Consider the following 21,191-nt stretch of genomic DNA (forward strand, 5'->3'; position numbering starts at 1 on the left):
TGTTTCAGCATGTCAGAACAACCATAATATGCATTTTAAAATAGACCTGGAAAGGTAATGTTAGAAAAGGAATTATTTAGCTCTGGTCTGGTGGGTGTGTCTAGTTCTTTCTTACCTCACCTTTCCTACCACAGACTTTGCCTGGTCCTGCAGCATGATATTAATAGCCCTAATCAGACTGAGAGACCAAATTAAATTTTAATTGCACTATCATGCAATTCCAGATTGCATGGAAGTGCCATTTTGTTAAATATGAATATCTCAGGTAGATTGCCTGCAGGAAAAGGAAAGGCTGGACATGCAAACCCTGAGGAGCTGCACTCCTGTGTTAGTTGGTAACTGATGGGAAAAGAAAGTCTGGGCCTGTCACTTTTGTGTCTTTAATAGGGGATCTGATTCCAGAGAGGTTTCTCCTCTGCTGTACAGCCCTGATTTTTGTCTCACAGGAGAAAACAAATTCCAGGAAGTTTGGGGCTGAGTGAAACCATGCTTTGTGTTGTATTTGCCCTTTTTATTGAAACCTACTGGCAGCTCTGCTTAGTAGATCTAGTCAGAAATTATGGTTAATTTATTAATATGTAAATTTGCCTAAGAATCAGTGGAATTTATCACAACAGACCTCCAGTTAGACCTCACAGTTATGCTCACGAGTACCCTGTGAACATTGTTGCAGCTGGCTGTCTGGCTAGATGGTTCAGACGTGCAACCTTCAGAAGTCAGTCAGGAAAAAGTGTGGTCGCTGCTAACCTTTCACAGCCTGTCCAGCCTTACCTCACAACCGCCCGGGGACAAGCACCTCACAACAGGAGCTGGCAGGTGACCAGAGCATGGAGCTGTCCATCCACGTTTCAGCAAATTTTACTGAGACCACAGGACGCCTTCATTTTTTCTTCCCTCGTCTGTTTAGGAAGATCGATGGCACCCACGTGGAGGAGGAGCCCCTGGAGCTGACGGCGGAGGGGCGGCCCGTGGCGGCGAGCAGCCGTAGGCCCACGCTGTGCCAGTGCTACTGCTGCGGCCTGCCCAAGCGCTACATCATCGCCATCATGAGCGGCCTGGGCTTCTGCATCTCCTTCGGCATCAGGTGCAACCTGGGCGTGGCCATCGTGGAGATGGTCAACAACAACACCGTCTATGTCGATGGGAAGCCAGAGCTGCGGGTGAGAAGACATCTTCCTTTCACTGCTCTGAGCAGATCCATTGCGAAATCACCCAAATGCCACACAGCAAAGTCCTGTGTATGCACAGATTAAAAAAACAGGAGGAGGGAGACACGTCATTGTTGATGCACATAGATATGCAGGCATTTAATTCCTATTTATGTGATGAAGTCACATAAAAACCTTCAAGATCTGAGGATTTGCAGTGTCATTGAGAGGATATAAGTATCTGAAATGAGAACTGAATTAGTCTGCGTGTCTCCCAGGTCACTGATCTGTCAGTTGTAGACAGATTTTGCTGTGGTGGCAGAAGCTTTTGCTCTTTATTCTCTCTCAGGGAAATGTGCTCTGATGCTGCTGCAGAAGGAATTATCAATTATTTTATGTAGGTCTGCAGCCACTACATTCATATCATAATTTTCAAGACCTTAAAGCAGTCACTGGCAATTAGGCATCAGGTTTTTGACAGCGTAGATTGTTGTCTGGAGCTATTAAGAGCTAGGTGCCAAGCTGTTTTCAAATTTGCAGTGGATGGCATGTGGTCCGCACCAGATCCTACACAGCTTTATCAGTGCATACCAGCAGTTCCCCACCCTTCCTCAGTATTTGTGATGTCAAGTGTCCCTTTATGGATTTTATTAACTTAAATCCCTACATTCACTCTACTTGTTGACTTATTTTTTATTATCTTTTGAATGTTTTTGGCCTAACAAATTCATAGGAATCTTGACTCTTGAATGAAATGCTGTGCAAATATTCATCAGCTTTTCTCCTACATCTTTTAACTTTTGGTAAAGAAGAGTGCAGAAAATGTCTATCATAAATATGCAGTGTTAAAAGTATGCCTGTCTCCATGACTTATGATCATAGGACCCATGCTTAGACTTCCTACTGAATTTGTATTTATTCAGTCTAATCCCTGCTCCCCATGGTCCTGCTGGGGCTTCCAGGTTCTGGACTTAAGCAAGAGAAAGTTTGTGCCTGCATAGGTTGAGAAGCTCAGAAGAGGTAATTTCAGAAAATGGGAGTAAATTTCTTCCACAAATCTAAACTCATAGTGGTTGGGCATGAACATCTCCTGAATCAGGAGGAACTTTCTTCCATATCTCATGGTGTTTCTGCTTTCAGAAATTAACTCTACCTAGAAACTCAACTGGAAATTGCCAGTAGAAAGTTAGGTGTTTAAACAGAAGTGCTTCAGCCAGCACAGGAAAGTGGGACACATCAAAATGCGTATTGATGGGGAGGAAAACCCTTTAGCCTTCTGTAAACATGTCTGGCTAATTAATGCCATCTGGCTGTAGGTCAAACAACGAGCTGTTTTTCAGTTTGCTTCTTTGTGAGCAAAAAATCAATGTAGTGGGAAAAACTGTTTTCCTTTTAACGTGCAGAAAGTAATATTGAAAAAAGAAATGTTAATGCTTATCACTACAGTTGCCAGTTCTCTCTGGTATTTTAGAGACAACTGGCTACAGTGGCATCACTTCTAACAAAAGGTAAACTAGTCACTGGCTAGTGTTATCTGATTTTATTTTCAGATTGCTTTGTCTTCAGAGGTTCTCCTCACCCCCAACTCTTTTCTGCTCCATGCCATTTAATGCTGGCAGTGGATCATTAGAGTTGGGCCTTGACAGGGAGAGCTATGAACAAATCTGACCAGGAAACAAATCAACTCAAAGGACTTAAGCAACCTTGATAATCTTGGGAAAATGGGCATGTCCATTGAAAGGTATCAGGTCCTTCTTATAACTCTGAGCAGTCTTGAAAGCAAAGGCTTCAAGTTTAATGAGCCCAAGTGGCAAGTGGCGAAGTTGAAGGTCCAGCATTAGCTACTTTATGGCTGAAACCTTTCCCACTCCTAAGAGCAAAAGCAGTAATCTCACAGGGGAATTGAGCATCCTTTTGCCTTAACTGGGGGCTTTCAAGCTCAGCGATCCTGAGCAGCCAGTGTAAAGAGGCTGGATTTGGAGCATGGGGTGACTTCTGTGTGACTCCTAAGCAATAGTTACCTTACAATGAGTATGCTTTATCTTGCAGCATGTGTCCCATTTCCTTTACAGACAGCCCAATTCAACTGGGATCCAGAGACTGTAGGACTCATTCATGGCTCTTTTTTCTGGGGTTACATTGTGACACAAATTCCAGGAGGGTTCATCTCAAATAAATTGGCTGCTAATAGGTAAGAAAACAGCAAGCAAATAAATTAAGCTTTAGAACTTGACAACTGTTTTACACTGTGTAAATGGGAATTACTCAAAATAGCAAATTAGTGTTTCAGAAATGCACATCTGAAGCTGAAAATTCAGTATTTTTCAATAATTATTATTAATAATTAATAATTAATAATAATTAATCAAAAATTATTTCAGAGGACAAGACTTTCATTATGGGTCATTTGGTGATGTTTTCAATTTAACTTGTTCATCTCAAATATTTACACATTTCTTCTCTAAACAATAATACTTTCTGTAGAGTTCAAGTAAAGTCACACTTAGTGCTTCCAACAATGGTTGAAGCATTTGTCTTTAAGAAGTTGCCTTAGTGCTTTTTACCTCAACACCAAACAATAGTTTTCCAGCAGTGTTTGGTCTTCCTTCTTTAACAGTTCACAGTTCCTGTAGACTGAAGCTGGGAATAAAGGAATTACAGAACTATTTATGATCTGAAGTCACAGATCTAGCCTTATGCACACAAATATCCTTGCCAAGGCTAGATAGAGTACTGACTGTAATTAAGATTGGATAGAACTTCTAATAGAGCCTCCTGATTTCTGATTGGTGAAGTCTGAGAATCTGTACAGATTTTATTTTTTATGATGAATGTGTTTGTCAGCCAATTTTTATTATTTTTTTAAATTCAACTGCTTTTGAAAATGTGAATAAGAAAAACTAGCTACATTTATCAATGTTAACTTTGATTTTAGACTTTACTTCAAAAGGTCTTCAGAACTTTGAATATTATCACAAGAGAGAGGGAGGTTGTCTGAAGACAGCTGGTTGTGAATGAGCTCATGGATGTGCATATTAAGGGTACTTGGGATCTACAGATTAAAATAAAAAAAAGATGGCTGGTACTAACTTTGTTCTTTGCAAACAAGATGTGACTTATCTACAAATAGTGCCAGAACTGGAAAGGGTCTTTAAGACCAGTTTTATGTTGTACTTTGCCCCAAATCAAAGTACTTTGCTTTCTGCATTCTGCAAAGAGCTGTAGGGGTTACAAGACTGCCTGGATGTTCTTCCCACCCATATGCCCTTGTGAAAATTTCTCCAGAACAGAGTCATCCCATAGAATTGTCCAGACTGTTCAGTCCCACTCTCTTCTGTCCATAACAAAAAGTTACTCAGCATTTGGTTTGCATGCCTTCTCCAGCACTGTTCTCATCCTCAGTTATTAATTTCTCTACTACGTAACAGAACCTAGGCAGAATATTTTTCCATCTGCCAAGTAAGCCAAACAAATTAGCTAAGCTTAATCACTTCTCCAGCCTTTCTAGTCTTGCCACCAGCTTTTGCATCAGGAGGGCTCCAAAACACAGATGTGCACACTGTTGGCTGAATAATTCAGCATATTATTAGTTTAGCTTTTGTTTCCTTAATTTACTTGCAAACAGTAAAATAACAATGTTTACACCATACACTGTCAGCAGAGTGTTTCCTTAAGTACAGGCTGTTCGCAAGCACAGAAAATTCTGCTTGTATTCCTGTGAGAGTTTCCAACTCAATCTAATGCTATACTATAACATCACATTATGGATTTGCCTGTCATAACTGAGTTTAGGAGTAGAATTTGCTGAGGAACAAAAATAGCTCAAGAGCTGAGCTCAAAGAGAATTTCTATTTGCAGTAATAGGATTCACTAAGTCCATGTTTTTCCTTTATTTCTTGTTTACCCAACCAATTTCAGCTCAGGTAGGTTCACCAGTGGTGCCAAGTTTCAGTTTCAGAGGGGTTATTTGCTAAGACACAGGGCAGGAAAACAGGGGTTCTCTGGCCAATGAACCTACCAGCCCTAGAAAGAGGAAAAACTTTATTTTGTCCCAGATGCACTCTGGAAATGAGATTCTAGGCTAATACTGACCTTACAGATTTAGGCAAAGACTCCTTTGCCACTTGTTTAAACTGTGCAACCTTGAACATACGTACGGATGACCCACCCCAGGCACTTCTCTAATGCACATAATTATCTGTAATAGTGAGGGATTCAAATGGATCTCATAATGGCTGAAAATATTGAGTGCTTTATGGGTTTGCACCAAACCCCTCTAACGCTACGTAATTTACTCAAAACATTCACCCAAATTGATGTAGATCTGCATTCCATCAAAAAGTTCATCAACCATTTACTGGTGTCATCCCTTTAACTTGGTGCTTATCCTCAAACACGTATCTAAATGTGATTTCAGAATTGCTTGGTGGAGGCATGAAACACGAGGCACCTCTCAATATCAGTTTTCAGTAAGGGCACCCTGGTGGGCAGAGCAGTCTATAGCTGAAGAAGTCTGTTTTGATACAAAAGCGGCAGCTGTCCAGGAATCTTGGTAGCGAGGACAGAAGAATATGTGAATGAATTGAAAAAAACTGGAATATTTATTGTCAAAGTGGAGATGAACTTCTTTGGGATAAATGGCAGTGAATTGATGAAAAGATGCTGTGTCTGTGGAAACAATACTCAGCCCTTTAAATAGTAGCAGAAGATTGACTAGTTCTAACTCGGTGTAAATGATGCACTTACAACCAAGGCATGTTAAGACTTGGCATTAAGAAAAGTAGCAGAGATTGGAAACTCAGTCTTTAGAGATAGCTGTTTGGATAATTCAACATGTTCTCTTTGTTACAGTTTCTTCTTTCACATGGTTATTAATTCACATGGTTTGCTGTAGTTCCCTGAGTCAATAGTGTTATGACAACAGACCTGATATTTCTATTAGTGGTAAGAAAGCAAAAGGCAGAAGTCTTTTCTTCAGGGATCACAACAGAGAGATAATACTTATTTCTCAGTTAAATGTTTACTTGGCTTTTAAAGCAGTCTCCTAAATGTTGAGATATGACTGTGGGCTTTGCATTCCAATTCATATTTTCAGACTGTTTTCTATATAAATCAGTTCCTTTGACACTTAGAGAAGTGACAAAGGAACCGGTTTATATAGAAGCCTGCTTAGTTTCTTTGCTTTTGTGCTCATCTGTTTAGTGCTTTGTTGTCACTCAGATAATGAGCTCTCTAGGCATGGGTTGTTGCTTTTTTCAATAGGTGTGGAGAATTTAGATAAAACAGTGTTGTTCTCTGACTGTAAATTTTTCATGCTATAACACAACCATTGATCCTCCTGTGAATAAGACCATACACAAAAATGAAGTCACATGTATTTCCTGTGAACAAGTTTTCAGAGACTGAAATGCAAACAATTTAAATACTTATGAAAAGAAAAAAAAAGAATAGTAACAATATATTTTAAAATGAATTTATAAATATTTATAAATGGAACATGAAAATACTTCTGAGGAATAGATAATAATTGTATTCCCTTTCATGCTGCTTTTCTCCATAGGGTATTTGGTGCAGCTATCTTTCTCACATCTACATTGAACATGATCATCCCTTCTGCAGCCAGAGTGCATTATGGCTGTGTAATGTTTGTAAGGATTCTTCAAGGTTTGGTGGAGGTAGGAGCACACACCATTTTGGTCCTTTCAAACAGAGTTTGATTTTGAGATTTGGTTCAGGAAGAACCAGAAGATCTCTTTCGATCAGGGTTTCTCATCAATATATCTCATTTTGAGATGATACTGATTTATATTTCTAAGTTTACTTAAAGTAAAGAAAAATTATATTTCTGGTGCTGCAATTTGAGTTATTTTAGTTTTCTTGTGCCATCAACTGCATATACTAGACAGTGTTTTTACCTCAGAACATATTACTATTCAGGTAATAGGCAATTCAGATTAGTGTGACATCTTCATGCTCAAACAATGGAGTGCTTCCAGACTTACCTTATCCTTCCTGTATTATTCCATGGTGACAAACAGCTAGGCAGTAGGGATAGTATCAGCAACTGCTTCAGGTGGAACACAGTGAAAGCAAATCATGTGATGTGTGAAATGTCTGCCAGGGTGTCACGTACCCAGCCTGCCACGGGATGTGGAGCAAGTGGGCCCCGCCGCTGGAGAGGAGCAGGCTGGCTACCACTTCATTCTGTGGTGAGTTGATGGGCTGATATGGTTTATATCCTTTTGAGATTTATTTTATTAATGTCGTTGTTGGAAGGAGCTGCATAGATCCTCTGCCCTTGGGTGCATTCAGCATGTACCCTAAGCTTAGGAACTTGTGAGTCTTTTTTTGTTCAATATGCCATCATTTTATCATTTAACGCCAACACTCAAAATAGCTCTCATAATAAACTAAAGAGGTTTACATGAGATAAATTATATTGTATTTTTTTTATTTGGATCATCCTTAGGGATTCTGTTTATTATACATACTCAATGGATGCTCCTAATCAAACACACATTTTAAAATTATCTGAAATTATCTTCATTACTTTAGGCTGGTTGCTCAATATACTGCAGCGGAGGTGATGTGACTTCTTGCCAGCAGCTGTCCTGCTTCATTCTGTTTTGAGTTATGATCAGACATGTACTTTGCTGTTTTCTCTGTGTCCCTTTCCAATGCTGACAGCTGAAGATGAATGTCTATAGCAGAAAATGTTCAGTAAAAATGTAAAAGTCACAGGAAAAAAAAAATTCTGTCCATCAGTAGTAGAATTGTATGGCTGGGGAAAACACAGCACTAAAAAACAAGAGAAAAAATAAAAGGAAGAGTGAAGCGAGTGGAAAAAGCCCCATGTTCGTATATTATGGGAATTTTGTTTTTACTACAGATGGCTTCAGGTTTTAATTATTCAGGTGTTTTCACTTCCTGCAGAAGAAAAGACCCAAAGAAAAGCCTCTCCACTCTCAGTGTTCTCTCCTTGAAATTCCTAGCATGGGATCTCTAGAGAAAGATCCATCCTTCAGCTTGACATCCATTTTAGTGGCAACAGGTCACTGATCCTTGCACTTGAAAGGTGCATAGGAACAATGGAAAAATTAGGAAAATCCAGGTTAAGCAGGTTCCTGGATTTTCTATCTACGTTCTGGCCTAGGGCTTTTCTGTAGGAAAGCTGTAGGAAAAATGAGTTACATGAAGATGAGGGAGAAGGATCACTGTAACCATTGCAGAGAAGTATTTCTTAACGAGTAGAGCATTAACAAATGTTTATTAACAAAACATGTACTACTCTCAAAACCACAAGTATCTCTTTCCTAGAATAATTTGGAGCAACATGTAAAGCCATTGGCACTGTCTTGCACTGAAACCTATTATCTAGATTGCATTTAAATATTCATCTCTTTCTATGAGACACTTAGAAATATATTTCACCAGTATTATGTATTTCCCAATGAGAATCCTTGGCACAGACCACATTTTTATCCTCTTTTATTCCCCTGTCAACATCTGCCTATTTATTCCAGCTGTTTGTTTGTTATTGATATGTTGTTGATATGAATCAAGCATGATTACACAGACTCAGGGTTGGTTTGAACACCCTCTCTGCTACCAGTGCTTGTGTGGTCATGGGTCTAGAGCCATGACGAGAGCCTCCCAACATATCTGCAGCCATCAGAATTCCTCCATGAAGCTTCTGAAACTTGGTCCATTATCTTCTCCAAAACTCACCTCACACACCAGAGTGTCAGGTGGGATTTCCCACTCAAGAACATCATCTGCCTCTGTAGTCATCTGTCATCACTCTTGGATTTGCAAATCCTATTTCCCTACAGGGCACAACTCTGCAAAATGAGACTGGTGACACATGAGGAGTCAGTGCTTCCTGTCACCCCAGCTTCCATCCCATTCTCCAAGTTCATAAAAAGTCAGTCAAACACTTCCCTCCAGTTCTGCTGTCATGAGCACTGTCTGGATCATCTGCTGTGAAAACTGGGCACACCTACCACAGCTGACATGTTTTACTGATCTGTTTTCTCTTCAGGGTCCTACGCAGGTGCAGTGGTGGCCATGCCCCTGGCAGGTGTGCTAGTAGAGTACATAGGATGGTCATCAGTCTTTTATATTTATGGTGAGTTGCCCAACATGAAGGACATCTGGCAGTAGATCAGTACTGCCAGTCATTTATTAAAACCTGTCTAACAAGGATGGATCAAAGTTGTTTTGATGAATGAAGACATTGCAAATAGGTGCTCCAATTTCTTCCATACTTATTGCAGATTCTGAGAGCTTTCATTTCATAATCATCTGTTACAAAAGGTTGTAAAATTGTAATGACCAGGCTGCAGCCCATGGTCACCCAGTGACAGGATTGGATGGGGTTACAAAGGTTTCCCCGCAGCACAAACAGTTGTGTGGGACCTGCCCCAGAGTGCACACTAACAGCAAAACTTACAGCAAATGCTGCTGACAGAGAGCCAAATGGACCTGGAAACTTCTGCCCTGAGAAATCTTCCCCATGCTGCCCATCTTTAATAAAGCAGTGCCACCTTTACAAAGTGGTCCCGTGGGTATGGCCTTGTGGCTGATCTGTGGTGCCTCATTCTTCCCCTCACAGTGTATGGCAGAGGTGGCTGCAATCAGCATTGCACATCAGCAGCCCAGTTAAAGTGAGTTTTCTCTGTCCTCGCCAGAAATACAGGACACAGCACAAGATTTGCCATTGCCATCTTACAGTGAAATCCCTTCATGCAGATTACCACCCCTTTATGGCGCATCTGCTTTTTTTTTTTTCCCCTAGGTTCTACAGAGAGTTTTCTTCCTGCCTTTTCTTTGCCCTGTACATAACGTAATAAAAGTGACAAAATGCTCAAATTCTTTGCAAGCAGGCATACTATGTACAGAGTTAGTTGCCATATTTTGTTACTGCCCTGGGCATAATTTCTTTGCAGGTTTTGTTTAGCTGGCACTTGAAACAAACTTCAAAGCTTGCAGATACTGAAGTGTGGCTTTATTGGCTTTGAAAACCAAGTTGCTTTTCCTGCCTCTTCAGGAATGTTTGGGATTGTTTGGTACGTGTTTTGGCTGCTTCATGCCTATGAGAGCCCTGCTGTGCACCCAACAATAACCAGTGAAGAAAGAATATATATAGAAACAAGTATAGGAGAAGGAGCCAGCCTAGCTAATGCAAGTGTAAGTAAAAAACAGGTTTTCCTTGTTGTCATTTGTGAGCACTTTGCAGAAGATCAGCATATGACTGGATGGATACTGTTAGCAGAAATAGGGGCTTTTCCTTTCAAGAAAATTACAGAATCAGCCTCTTGCAGCTGGACTGGATGAGTACAGGAAAACTTGTAATGCTGTTAAAACTCTTGGCTTATGTAGCTTCTCTGATCTAGGGAGGAAAAGGATGGGTTGAGAGGAGGAACCACACATTCTGGTCTCCTGCTCTTGAGTAACTGTCATGATTGGTCTAAAAAATATTCATGGATTTAGCTACATAAGAATCTGACTGGAGATACTAAATTATCCATTTGCCTTTTTAACTTCTGATTAAGCATGATTGTAAATCTAATAGTTTAAGGACTGGGTTTCTGCTGTGCTCACTCTCACAGCAGCTCAGGTCCTTTAAGACTTCTCATCCTCTCTCTGAGAAGGTCCTGGAAACTTTGAGTTAAAACCTATTTTCCCATCTAACTTCCCTCTGTTACCTTAGGCAATTTTTTTTTCCAGTAGTGAAAAACAAAGGTGTTTCTTGATAAACTGTTCATTCTTAGCTTTAAGTTTTGAACATTCTGGAACAAAGTAACTCCAGTTTTTTCCTCTACATGTTTTGGGTAACAGCCTTGCTAGGAGTGTAAAATACCAGACTGTCTTTTTGGGCATGCATCTGAAATTTGGCTGATCAAGTCTTGGCTGGAGACACACACACAGTTGTTCCAGGTCGTGGATTTTCCTTGCAGAATTATGGTTTTTCTGCAGAGGAAACTGGGACCAACTTCATGGGTGCACACACAATTGCAGGCATATGGTGACCTGAAGAACACAATTAATATTTTTTCTGAAAAAAGGAGAATATCAATGTGCATTGCCATAGCTACAGATTTCAGCTTCTGATTGGAATTTTATTAAAAATCAATAGGTTTCTGAAGTGTTTCCTGCTGTATGGAGTATTGGAGCATAATACTAGTTGAAAATGCCAAAAAAGCAAGTTACAAAAATTAAATTCTGTACCACAGGTCTTTTTTTTTCTGAATTAAACTAATTAGGTTGAAGCAGATAGCTGCTTGTTGCTGTGCTACTGCATGTGTCTTAGCTTGGACAACCCTTTTCCCCCCCACTCCTTTCAACAGAATGTCTCAAACTGCATCAAGCCAAAAAGTGGGGAATGGCACAAGGTTTTCTCTAGTTTTCTTTGATTCTTTTACTGATCCTGTTATCCCACTAGCAGAATTCCAGAAGACCCCATGTAATTTCAGTAAGCAGGGTAATAGCAGTGCAGTATCCACCTTAAAAATCCTAACTTCTAAGAAAATTTCTTGTTTTTACCAGTAGTTCAAGAGATATCTTTCACTTGCATTTTAAGTGATCTGCGATGTAAGTTGTATGCAATGCATCAAATAGGCTTGATAATAAAAGAGATTGGTTCTTTATTTTGCCTCTATCTACCCAATTTTGTGGGCTTTTTTTCCCCTAGAAATTTAGTACTCCATGGAAGAGATTTTTCACTTCAATGCCAGTTTATGCAATCATTGTGGCAAACTTCTGCAGAAGTTGGACCTTCTATTTGCTCCTTATAAGTCAGCCTGCTTACTTTGAAGAAGTCTTTGGATTTGCAATAAGCAAGGTAAATATCTGAGAATAAGCAGTGACCTTATGAAGTATGGAAGGTTTTAGGTTGAACATCAGGAAGAATTTCTTCACTGAAAGGGTGGTTAAATATTGGAATGGTCTCCCCAGAGAGGACGTCAACATCATACCTGGAGATGTTCAAGAAATAACTGGGCATGGCACTTAGTGCTATAGTTTAGTTGTTTGAGGAGGGCCAGATAGACCTGGAATCGTTACAGTAGATTATTCCCAGTATTTGGGATTACATACTTCTGCTGACCTGATAGAAATTAAAGTATGTGAGTACGAAATTATTAGAAAAAGGAAAGAATGGAGAAGTTATTTTGGGAAATAGTTGATTAAAACCCCCCACATATAATGAAAAACCACTAAGTAAATAGAAATGTACATTTTGTTTAGTGTTGACCATTCAACATTTAATCAGGTAATTTTTATCCTCCTCTTGATTTTTGTGACTTTCATCAGCAGTGAAGATCAAATTCTTTATAGGTTTATATTCCATGCCACCACCACCACTTCATTAAAATCAGAATTGTTATACTTCCTCTTCAGGGGATGAATAAGGAATACAGAATAATTGTTTTAGAAAAGTTTTAAAAACTCTTTCATTTAGCAACCATACTTGCTATGTGGTAATTATTTTCAAGCAAGTTGAAGGCTGATAACAAAGAACATCATTATTTATCTGTTCTGGGAGCACTGTGTGCCCAGGCTCTGCAAGAGAAGCAATGGTTGTGGCATGGTAGCAATGACAGTCTAAATGGTCAAATACAGCATGGAGATGAAGAAGAGGGATATTAAGAAAAAACAAAACTGTTTATTCTGAGCTGCTTTTCATTAATGCTAGAGTTGCATCTCTGTGAACTGCACTAATTTGAAACCAGTGTAAAACCAACTGTCAATGTAAGAAGGTTGCACACTGAAGAAAGTAAATTCAAACTTCTCACTAATTTACTGCTTCAAAGAAAAGCTTCCAGAAGATGACATGCTGATCACTAAAACTCTGTCTCAGGGGTAGTACTGAGTCTGATCCTATTTGACATCTTCATTAATGACCTGGATGATGCAGCAGAGTGTACCCTCAGCAGGTTTGCAATGACACAATACTGGGAGCAGTGGCTGCTACACTGCAGGGTTGTGCTGTTGTTACAGAGGAGCCCTGGCAGGCTGGTGAAGCAGGAGCCTCATGCAGCCCAGTGAGGGAAAGTGTAAAGTCCTGCACCTGGGGAAGAACAAACCTGTGCACCAGTACATGTGGGGATCTGCCCAGCTGGAAAGCAGCTTAGCTGGAAAGGACCTGGGGGTGCTGCTGAACACCAGGCTGGACACGAGCCAGCAGTGTATCCTTGCAGTAAAGACTAATGGCATGCTGGGCTGCATCATGAAAACACCACCAGGTAAAAGGAGGTGATCTTTCCCCTCTACGCAGCACTCGTGAGGGCACACCTGAAGTACTGTGTCCAGTGCTGGGCTCCACAGAACAAGAGAGACAAGGACGTAGTGGAGAGAGTCCAATGAAGTGCCATGAAGGAGTGGAAATATTTCTCCTATGAGCAAAGGCTGAGAGAGCTGGGACTGTTTAGCCTGGAAAAGAGAAGGCTCATCAGGGTTCTCGTCCATATGTACAAATATCTGAAAGGAGAGTGTAAAGAAAATGAAAATAGGCTCTTTTCAGTAAGTGCTCTGGGCAAGAACTGAAACATGGGAGGTTCCTTCTGAACATGAGGAAACACTTTTTTGCTGTGAGGATGAATGTGTACTGGAACAGGTTCCTCTGAGTGGTTCTGGAATCTCCATCCTTGGAGATGCTCAGGAGCTGTCTGGACAACATTTCTGGGCAACATTCTCTAGGCAATCCAGCTTGAGCAGAAGGAGCTCCTTCCAATCTCAACAATTCTGGAATTCTGGGAAAATGAAAAGAAGGTGAACATCAGTTTGTAGGCTGTAATCCCACAAGAATAAAAAGAAATCAATGTTTTTACATATATAATTATTTATTTTGTAAAATTGTTTCATGAAGTCAGGTTTTATGCTTGTATGGTCTTAGTCCCTATGCGATGTGCAGGTGCTTCCTTCCCTTACACAGAGGCAGGCAACAGGGATTGATTTGTTGTTCAGGAAGGAGGTCCTCGAGAACATGAATAACAAAAATATAAAAAACACAGTTGAAAACCAAGATAAAGCACTCCACTATCAGGACACATATGACAGGGCTTTGTGATGTCTATGATAGAATTTAATATGAACGGGATATTGCATGGCTTTTCTAAGGTGAAGTTCTCACTTGTGCTCTGGTTTTTCCTCATGGGCCACAAGGAGATCTTTCTTCCCTCACCCAGTTTTGAGAATCTGCTGTAATCAGATAAACTGATTCAGGGGAAAAGAGGTGAAAAAACATTATGCTTCATGTTCTCTTGCCCCTAAATCCTGAAGGAGAAATGACAGTTAAGCACTCTTGTCTAATTGCAGGTTGGCCTTTTGTCAGCAGTTCCTCACATGGTCATGACAATCATTGTGCCCATTGGAGGGCAACTAGCTGACTTCTTACGGAGCAGGAAGATCTTAACCACTACCACTGTAAGGAAGGTCATGAACTGTGGAGGTATTATTGGATTCTGAAAATATGACATTTCATTTGTGTGCTGCAGTCGATGCAAATATCATAGTTTCATCCATGTTTAATTGTAACAAGAGACAATTTACTCAAGATAGCATTTATAGCTGGTTAATCTGAAGCAATAAGTGGAGAGCTGATGCCTCATGACATAAATCCTTACTCATATAAGCATGCTTTAAAAAAGGGAGGAGACAAGAAGTCTGGTTAATAATTGAATGGGCATAGTATGATCAAATAGGCCTCATGCTGCAAACTCATACAAAGTTAACCCTGTACCATGGTGATGGAAAGACCCTTTCCCAGTGGACACATTCTTGAAGTAACTGGCCATGTTCCCATTTGCTACTCCCAGAAGAGCCCACAGACAAGTTAAGGCTGAAAGGTTGAGGGTGGGGGTAAAAAGTGAAGGATGAACAGGACGATATTAACTCAGTACAAAATAATTTGTTTCCAATTCAGTCACTGAACTGAAAAATCAGTGGCACGTATGATTGATATTGAATTAGAGAAAAGATTTCAAGCCAGGCAGCCTGTAGAGTAGTTAGTTGCCCACTGTCAATTGCTGGCTTGCATTATTTATAGATGGCATGGGCTCCTAGAAATAGAGATGTCTGCAGCCAGTGATACCACATAACTTGGCTATGCATCTTCAGAAAGGATGGTTAAATTAATTGTATTTTCAGGGCTTATTAATAGTGTCATTAAAATAAAACAAAACAGAAGGTGTAATGTTACATATTAGAAAATATTAATGGTGGAGACTGGAAGTTCCCTGTGATGCTCAGGGATGTCCTGTTGTGTTGGTAGCACAGTTGTATGTAAAACACTCTTTTGTTCCATTTACTAAGAACATCTTGTATCACTACAACCATGAGAAATTAAAGACAAGTGTTTTTATTCTTTCACTCAAACGTTTGTTTGTTTGTGAATTTTTCTGTCCTTGCACATACTCACTTTCTCAATTCTCTTCCTGTATTTCTCAGTGAATACAGTGAAGTAACTTCACCAACTGCTTGGGTCATCTGTACAGCAGTGAATGAGGAGAAAAAAAAGATGTATTCTCAAACAATAAATATACAAATATTTCTGCAAATGCACAGAGCTACCAAGTGTGTTCAAGAATAGCTAAAAGATACAAAATAATTTTCTCTCATTTCAAGCTATTATTCTCGATAGTGCTTATTAGTATTTTCATGGCAACTAGATATTTAAATGTAATTCATTCTCATATGTTTAATTGGAAGGCTTTGGCATGGAAGCAACCTTGCTTTTGGTGGTTGGTTATTCTCACACAAAAGGTGTGGCTATTTCCTTTCTGGTGTTAGCAGTGGGCTTCAGTGGCTTTGCAATTTCAGGTAAGAATTAATCTTATTCTTGCTTTTACTGTTCATGATAAAACTGATGTTATTATCCTCACTGTTCTTACTGTCATAATTTCTATTATTTTGTTTGCTCTTAACGTGGCAACTTATGGGGTGTTTGTTATTTCTTCCCATATCAGAACTAATTTACTTTGGTATCTATGAAACATGTTGCACACAATACCCGAAGCTTTGAAAGAACCTGCTCTTTATCGATCCCAATTTACATCAGCTTTATGCTGTTATTTTCTAATATACTTTTACACTGGCAGTCACCTTTTCATCCTATTTAACTGTATGCTTAAAAGGAAAGAGAGACAGAAAGGGAGAGAGAGAATTACTCTGCAGAGAATAGCTGCACAAAGGCTATTGCTACAGGTGCAATCCCGTCCCCAAACCTAGCACCTGATTTCTGCTTTCTATGTCAGCCCTCCCCTGTTGCATCCTACATCCAGCCCTTCTGCAGAAGTTGTTTCTAACACTTTCATGAGTCTCATCCACGTTTTGTAGTCTCAAGCTGCTTTATGGCACCATCAGTACCAGCATCACTGAAAAAAAACCTCCTTTTGCTATGAAGATTAAAGATTTTCTTAAGAAGATTGAAGATCTTCCAAGAAGACTGCCAAGAACACGGATCTATTGAACAAAATTGACCAGCTAAGTAACTGCTGGTCTTCAGTTATTTCAGGATTCTGAAAATGGTGAAGTTTTTTTGCTGCTCAGTAACAAGGTCCTTGCATAGCCGGCCATTTCTATCAATCAACTTTTATTGCAGGATTTTCCCAGTAGTCTATTGCTTACCTTATTTATTACCATGCACTTAGAATTAATCATCACTTCTTGTGATCAACCATAGTTAATATGACTAATTTGCATTACCTAAGGAATGATAAATATCTGAGCTGATATTTAGTATTTGTTTTTATTTCTTAATAAAATATGTGCTGAGAAGACACACTACAGTAAGGATGATTGTTTTTCCTGCTGGTTTATATTCTGTTTTTTTATTATGTTGTTAAACTGCTGTTAAGCCACTCACATGGTTAAAACACTGAAAGAAATTAATTAAAAACACTACTACATAAATAAAAAGATAGAAGACATTTCACTAATTTGAGGCATTGATTCCTTAATTAAAAATATTTTCCAAGTTCACTGTTCCAGTATGAGAAAATGGAAAGTACAGACACTTAAACAGGGCCAAACTAAACTTTATTTTCTATACAACATAATCTTCAGAGGTGAAGTAGGGAGGTTGCTAACCTTTTCAGTCTTCTTCAACCAGAATGGCTGTAGAAAGCCCTGTTTCCTGGTAGTGCAATGCTGTACAGCTTTCTCTCCTTTTTGTAGGCTTCAATGTGAATCACTTGGACATAGCCCCTCGTTATGCCAGCATTCTGATGGGGATCTCCAACGGCGTGGGGACGCTGTCAGGAATGGTGTGCCCACTCATCGTTGGTGCAATGACAAAACATAAGGTAACATTTCTCCATGTTTTCTAGGAAAAGGGTTAGGCAATGCAACAAATTTAAGGCATTTCAAAGATTCCTGGGGATGCCATTCCATCACTGGTCTCTGCAGCTGCTTTTTGTTTGTCTTAAATGTGCACTTTTTAATTACCACTTTGGCCTAATTCTCAGCTATTATAACTAATTATCTTTGTAGGCAGATATTATTTAATACCACCTGAGTCTGAGTCTCTGTAGTATCTCCACACAACTGTGCAATGCATACAGGCCTTGGAAGACTCCTCAACAATGCATCCATATCCCTGTGGTAGAGTTTCTAAGCAAACATTGATCTACAATAATATTTGTGTCATTGTTAGAGAAATCCCTGCATTTCCAACTCCACAAATATTTCACATGCAAGAGAGAAACTTTACTGTGACAAAAAAACCAACAAAAAAACCTAAGTTTTATTATATTTGCTGTAGTTATATATATATATATATATATTTATCTTTGCAATGGTTCTCATAAGTTGCTCTATCTTCAGCATCAGGAATCAAACAGTGATCACAGTCATTCCTCAATATGTGCTAATTCATGGTATAATTCGGAGAGCGATATTTATTATTACTAGAAACTTAATGAAACCTGCACCATTCTTTCAGACCCGTGAAGAATGGCAGAACGTCTTTCTGATTGCAGCCCTGGTGCATTACAGCGGTGTGATATTCTACGCTATCTTTGCCTCTGGGGAGAAGCAGGAATGGGCTGACCCGGAAAACCTCAGTGAAGAGAAATGTGGAATAATTGATCAGGATGAACTGGCAGAAGAAACAGAGATGAACAATGAAACTTTTGTAAGTCCAAAGAAAATGTATGGTGCTACCAGTCAAAATAGCGAAGTACAGAGAAGGGAATGGAGGAAGCAAAAGCAAGTAACTCAAGACATGGAGGAACAGACTTCTTACCATTATGAAAATGGAAATTTTCAAGATTTGTCTTAACACTTGAAACTGTAAGATTTGTATAGCAGCTGCTCCCATGACTCCTGCCTAGCTGCCCAAATCATCTGGTATTAGCATTTATTGTCTTATTCAATTACACAACATCTGGCTATGTGGCTAGATTTGAGGGGTGGTAGTTCCCTTCCAGTGGTGTGTAAGAAGGCTAACAACAATAGGAGTGGGATAAGTGATCCTAAATCCTCTCCCTGCCATTGTATGACCTTGGGAGAGATTCTGTGCCAGTTAGATGACCAGCCCTGGCAGGGCTGCTGCTTGATGCAAGCTCTAGAACTTACTGTAGGAGCAAGGAGTTCCCTCACCATCTCATCTGAACAGAGAAAGGACAAGTGATACCAGATGGTGGATCCATGGTGATCTGTGTAATCCCTGGGTCTCCAGTGCTGTCACCATCTGCAGTGAGCAGCCCTGCTTTGACATTTTTAGGATTCCTGTATAATGGCATTTGAACTGCTTAATCCATGTCAAACCACAAGCTCATGCTGAAAGATCAGAGCAGAGGGAAAAGCAGATTTATGACAGTAGGATTTAATTAATTACTAATAGTCACTCAACAAGGGGAAGAGGAACATGTGGCAGAGGTGGCACAGGATTGCTTCAACAGTTCCTACAAATTGATTGGCAGATATCTTTATATGCACACCCCACAGAGTATGGATAAGACCATAAAATGGATACTTGTAAAATTTCTCCCCCTCCAAAGCTTTTGTGCTGGCATGAAATAATTTTGAATACAAAATCATCGTTAGTGATGCAATATTAATAATCCTTATGCAAGGAAATTTTAGCCCTGTTTTGATTAGGATTCTCACTCAATTCATTATTGTGAAGTAATTTGAATATATTTTTCTAGTGTTATAGAATTCCTGCTCTCAACACCAATAGTCCTCGTTTAGGTGAATGAGATTACTCACAGGAGTATTTAGTTCTGGATCTGTAACTTTTCAATGCCTCAGTCTTGTTCTTGCTAAGAATGAAGCACTGTACCATTTGAGAGTTAACAGGGTACCTATGTATAAAAGTAATTATCCTCTGCCATTGGTATACATTTGACAGTATAAAGTGGCTTTTGCCTTTTTCTACCATTTTTAGAATCAAACAGTGGAGAATGCTGTATCATCTCAGTTAGCTGCAACTCAGAGACTCATTGTGGCATTAATACTCTTTTCAGAATGGATAATTTATAATTTCAGTGAGATGTGATTTAGTTTTTCTCTCATTATGACTACTGCCTCATTAAATTCAAGTGAAAGCTATCTTGTCTAGCCTATGCTGTGCTTTGTGATGTTTCAGTATTATTGTTCTCATGTACTGCGTGCAGCCACTGTGATGCACCCAACATTTGAACATTTCTCAGATGCGTGTTACTATTTTATTGAGGTGCAATTGAATAGCATGGGTGCAATTATACTTGTACATTCATTTGAATCCATGGATGATTTATCTTCCCTACATACTGGTATATTGGGAAATTAGCTAATTTGCTGTTCGTGTCTCTTGTATCTCTTCTACTCAGCAAAATCCAATCTGCAACTGTATATGGGTAAGAAGGAAAGTGAATTGAATGCCTAATTTGACTACAGTGAAGACTTTTGATACGAGGAGATAATCTAACGAAAGAGGTAGTTTTATGGTACAGCTCAATCCTGCTTTTAAAAAAAATCAATTTATTAATAAGCCAGACCAAAAAACTTGTCACTTTGTGCTGCTAGGTCAGAAAATAATATTTTTTTAAAATTCAAAAACTCATTTTAGACTAGAGTTTCTTATTTCACTACTGATATTTAGAACAGGTATAAGAAAATATCTTAGTTCTTTCAGGTGATAGTCAGCTTTTGGGGATTTAATTGGCAGGAACTTGGGTCAAATATTCTCATCTATCACAATAGCAGGACCAGCTACCGTCAAACTATTTTGCAACATTCACCACAATTTACAAAAGAAAGAGGTCCACCACTTTGCATATGTGCAAAGCAAACAGCTTCTTCCTCCCTCTCCAGTAATGCAACATTCCTATAGTTGCTACAGGAAGTCTGATAGAAAAAACCATGTTATGAAAGGATTCAATATAAGAATCTGTGTAAGTATAATCTGAGGGAGAAAAGAGATGACCAGACAATGTATTACTCTAGAAACCGTAACATTTGCTTAGAAGCAGCATCATTTTTCTAGTAATGATGAAGGGTAACTTTTCTGTCGTGAAGAGGAATACAAAGGGAGTTGAATGCTGTTGTTATGACAAAGAGCTACAAACATCCCAACAGTCTGGGAAATGGCCAGCTGGCCCATGAGAGCTTGGCTGCCTTTCTGGTGAGTAGCTGCTATTTTTTCCTGTTGCAGATGCACCACAGCTGTCACAAGTGACAAGCCACAGCTCAGTTTAGCAGGATCATTTTGTATCCACAAACAGACTGCATGGATTTAGTTCAGTGGAAGTTTGACTTCAGTGGGTATTTGAGCATTATTTAATACATTAAAAGAAATGGCTTAAAAACATCTAGACAAACTTTTGCATTTAAAAACCCCCTTTCTTTTTTGTCTGAATTTAACTGTCTATGAACCCAATATATCAACTCTTACCAGCTGAAGTTACATACATGCCACAGTGTGTTTTCAGGCACTCACAGTGAGGTGTTTGGGCTTTCTCCCTTTCCTTTTCATTTGTTTAAATATTTCAGGTACATTGCATGAAGTGTAAACATCAGCACTGGTTGGAAACTAGGCTTTTTTCCTGGAAATCTCTG

The 21,191-nt window shown here is 39.4% G+C and overlaps 2 protein-coding genes across 2 annotated transcripts in view; both read left to right on the plus strand.

Moving 5' to 3' along the window:
* Positions 1–827: 827 nt before the first annotated feature.
* Positions 828–19,698, plus strand: SLC17A8 (solute carrier family 17 member 8). Its single transcript, XM_041409746.1, has 11 exons — positions 828–1,160; positions 3,221–3,339; positions 6,709–6,823; positions 7,270–7,357; positions 9,190–9,276; positions 10,198–10,337; positions 11,842–11,991; positions 14,466–14,598; positions 15,858–15,968; positions 17,325–17,452; positions 18,091–19,698. The coding sequence occupies exons 1-11, from the start codon at positions 828–830 to the stop codon at positions 18,427–18,429; spliced, it is 1,743 nt and encodes a 580-aa protein (XP_041265680.1). The 3' UTR covers positions 18,430–19,698.
* Positions 18,174–21,191, plus strand: part of NR1H4 (nuclear receptor subfamily 1 group H member 4) — a 55,266-nt gene continuing 52,248 nt past the window's right edge. The window contains exon 1 of the mRNA XM_041409786.1: positions 18,174–18,282. The gene's annotated coding sequence lies outside the window, so the exon portion shown is untranslated. The remainder of the gene's footprint in view (positions 18,283–21,191) is intronic.

This window comes from Onychostruthus taczanowskii, unplaced genomic scaffold (genome assembly GCF_017590055.1).
Source record: "Onychostruthus taczanowskii isolate IOZ18803 unplaced genomic scaffold, ASM1759005v1 scaffold31, whole genome shotgun sequence".
In the NCBI taxonomy this organism is placed as follows: domain Eukaryota; kingdom Metazoa; phylum Chordata; class Aves; order Passeriformes; family Passeridae; genus Onychostruthus; species Onychostruthus taczanowskii.

What these genes read in the sequence shown, in the direction of transcription:
- SLC17A8 (XM_041409746.1), top strand. Translation starts at nt 828, where the DNA reads ATGGAGCTGTCCATCCACGTTTCAGCAAATTTTACTGAGACCACAGGA. An exon ending in AATAAATTGGCTGCTAATAG is followed by an intron (nt 3,340 to 6,708) that starts GTAAGAAAACAG and finishes TTTTCTCCATAG; the next exon opens with GGTATTTGGTGCAGCTATCT. An exon ending in GGCTACCACTTCATTCTGTG is followed by an intron (nt 7,358 to 9,189) that starts GTGAGTTGATGG and finishes TTTTCTCTTCAG; the next exon opens with GGTCCTACGCAGGTGCAGTG.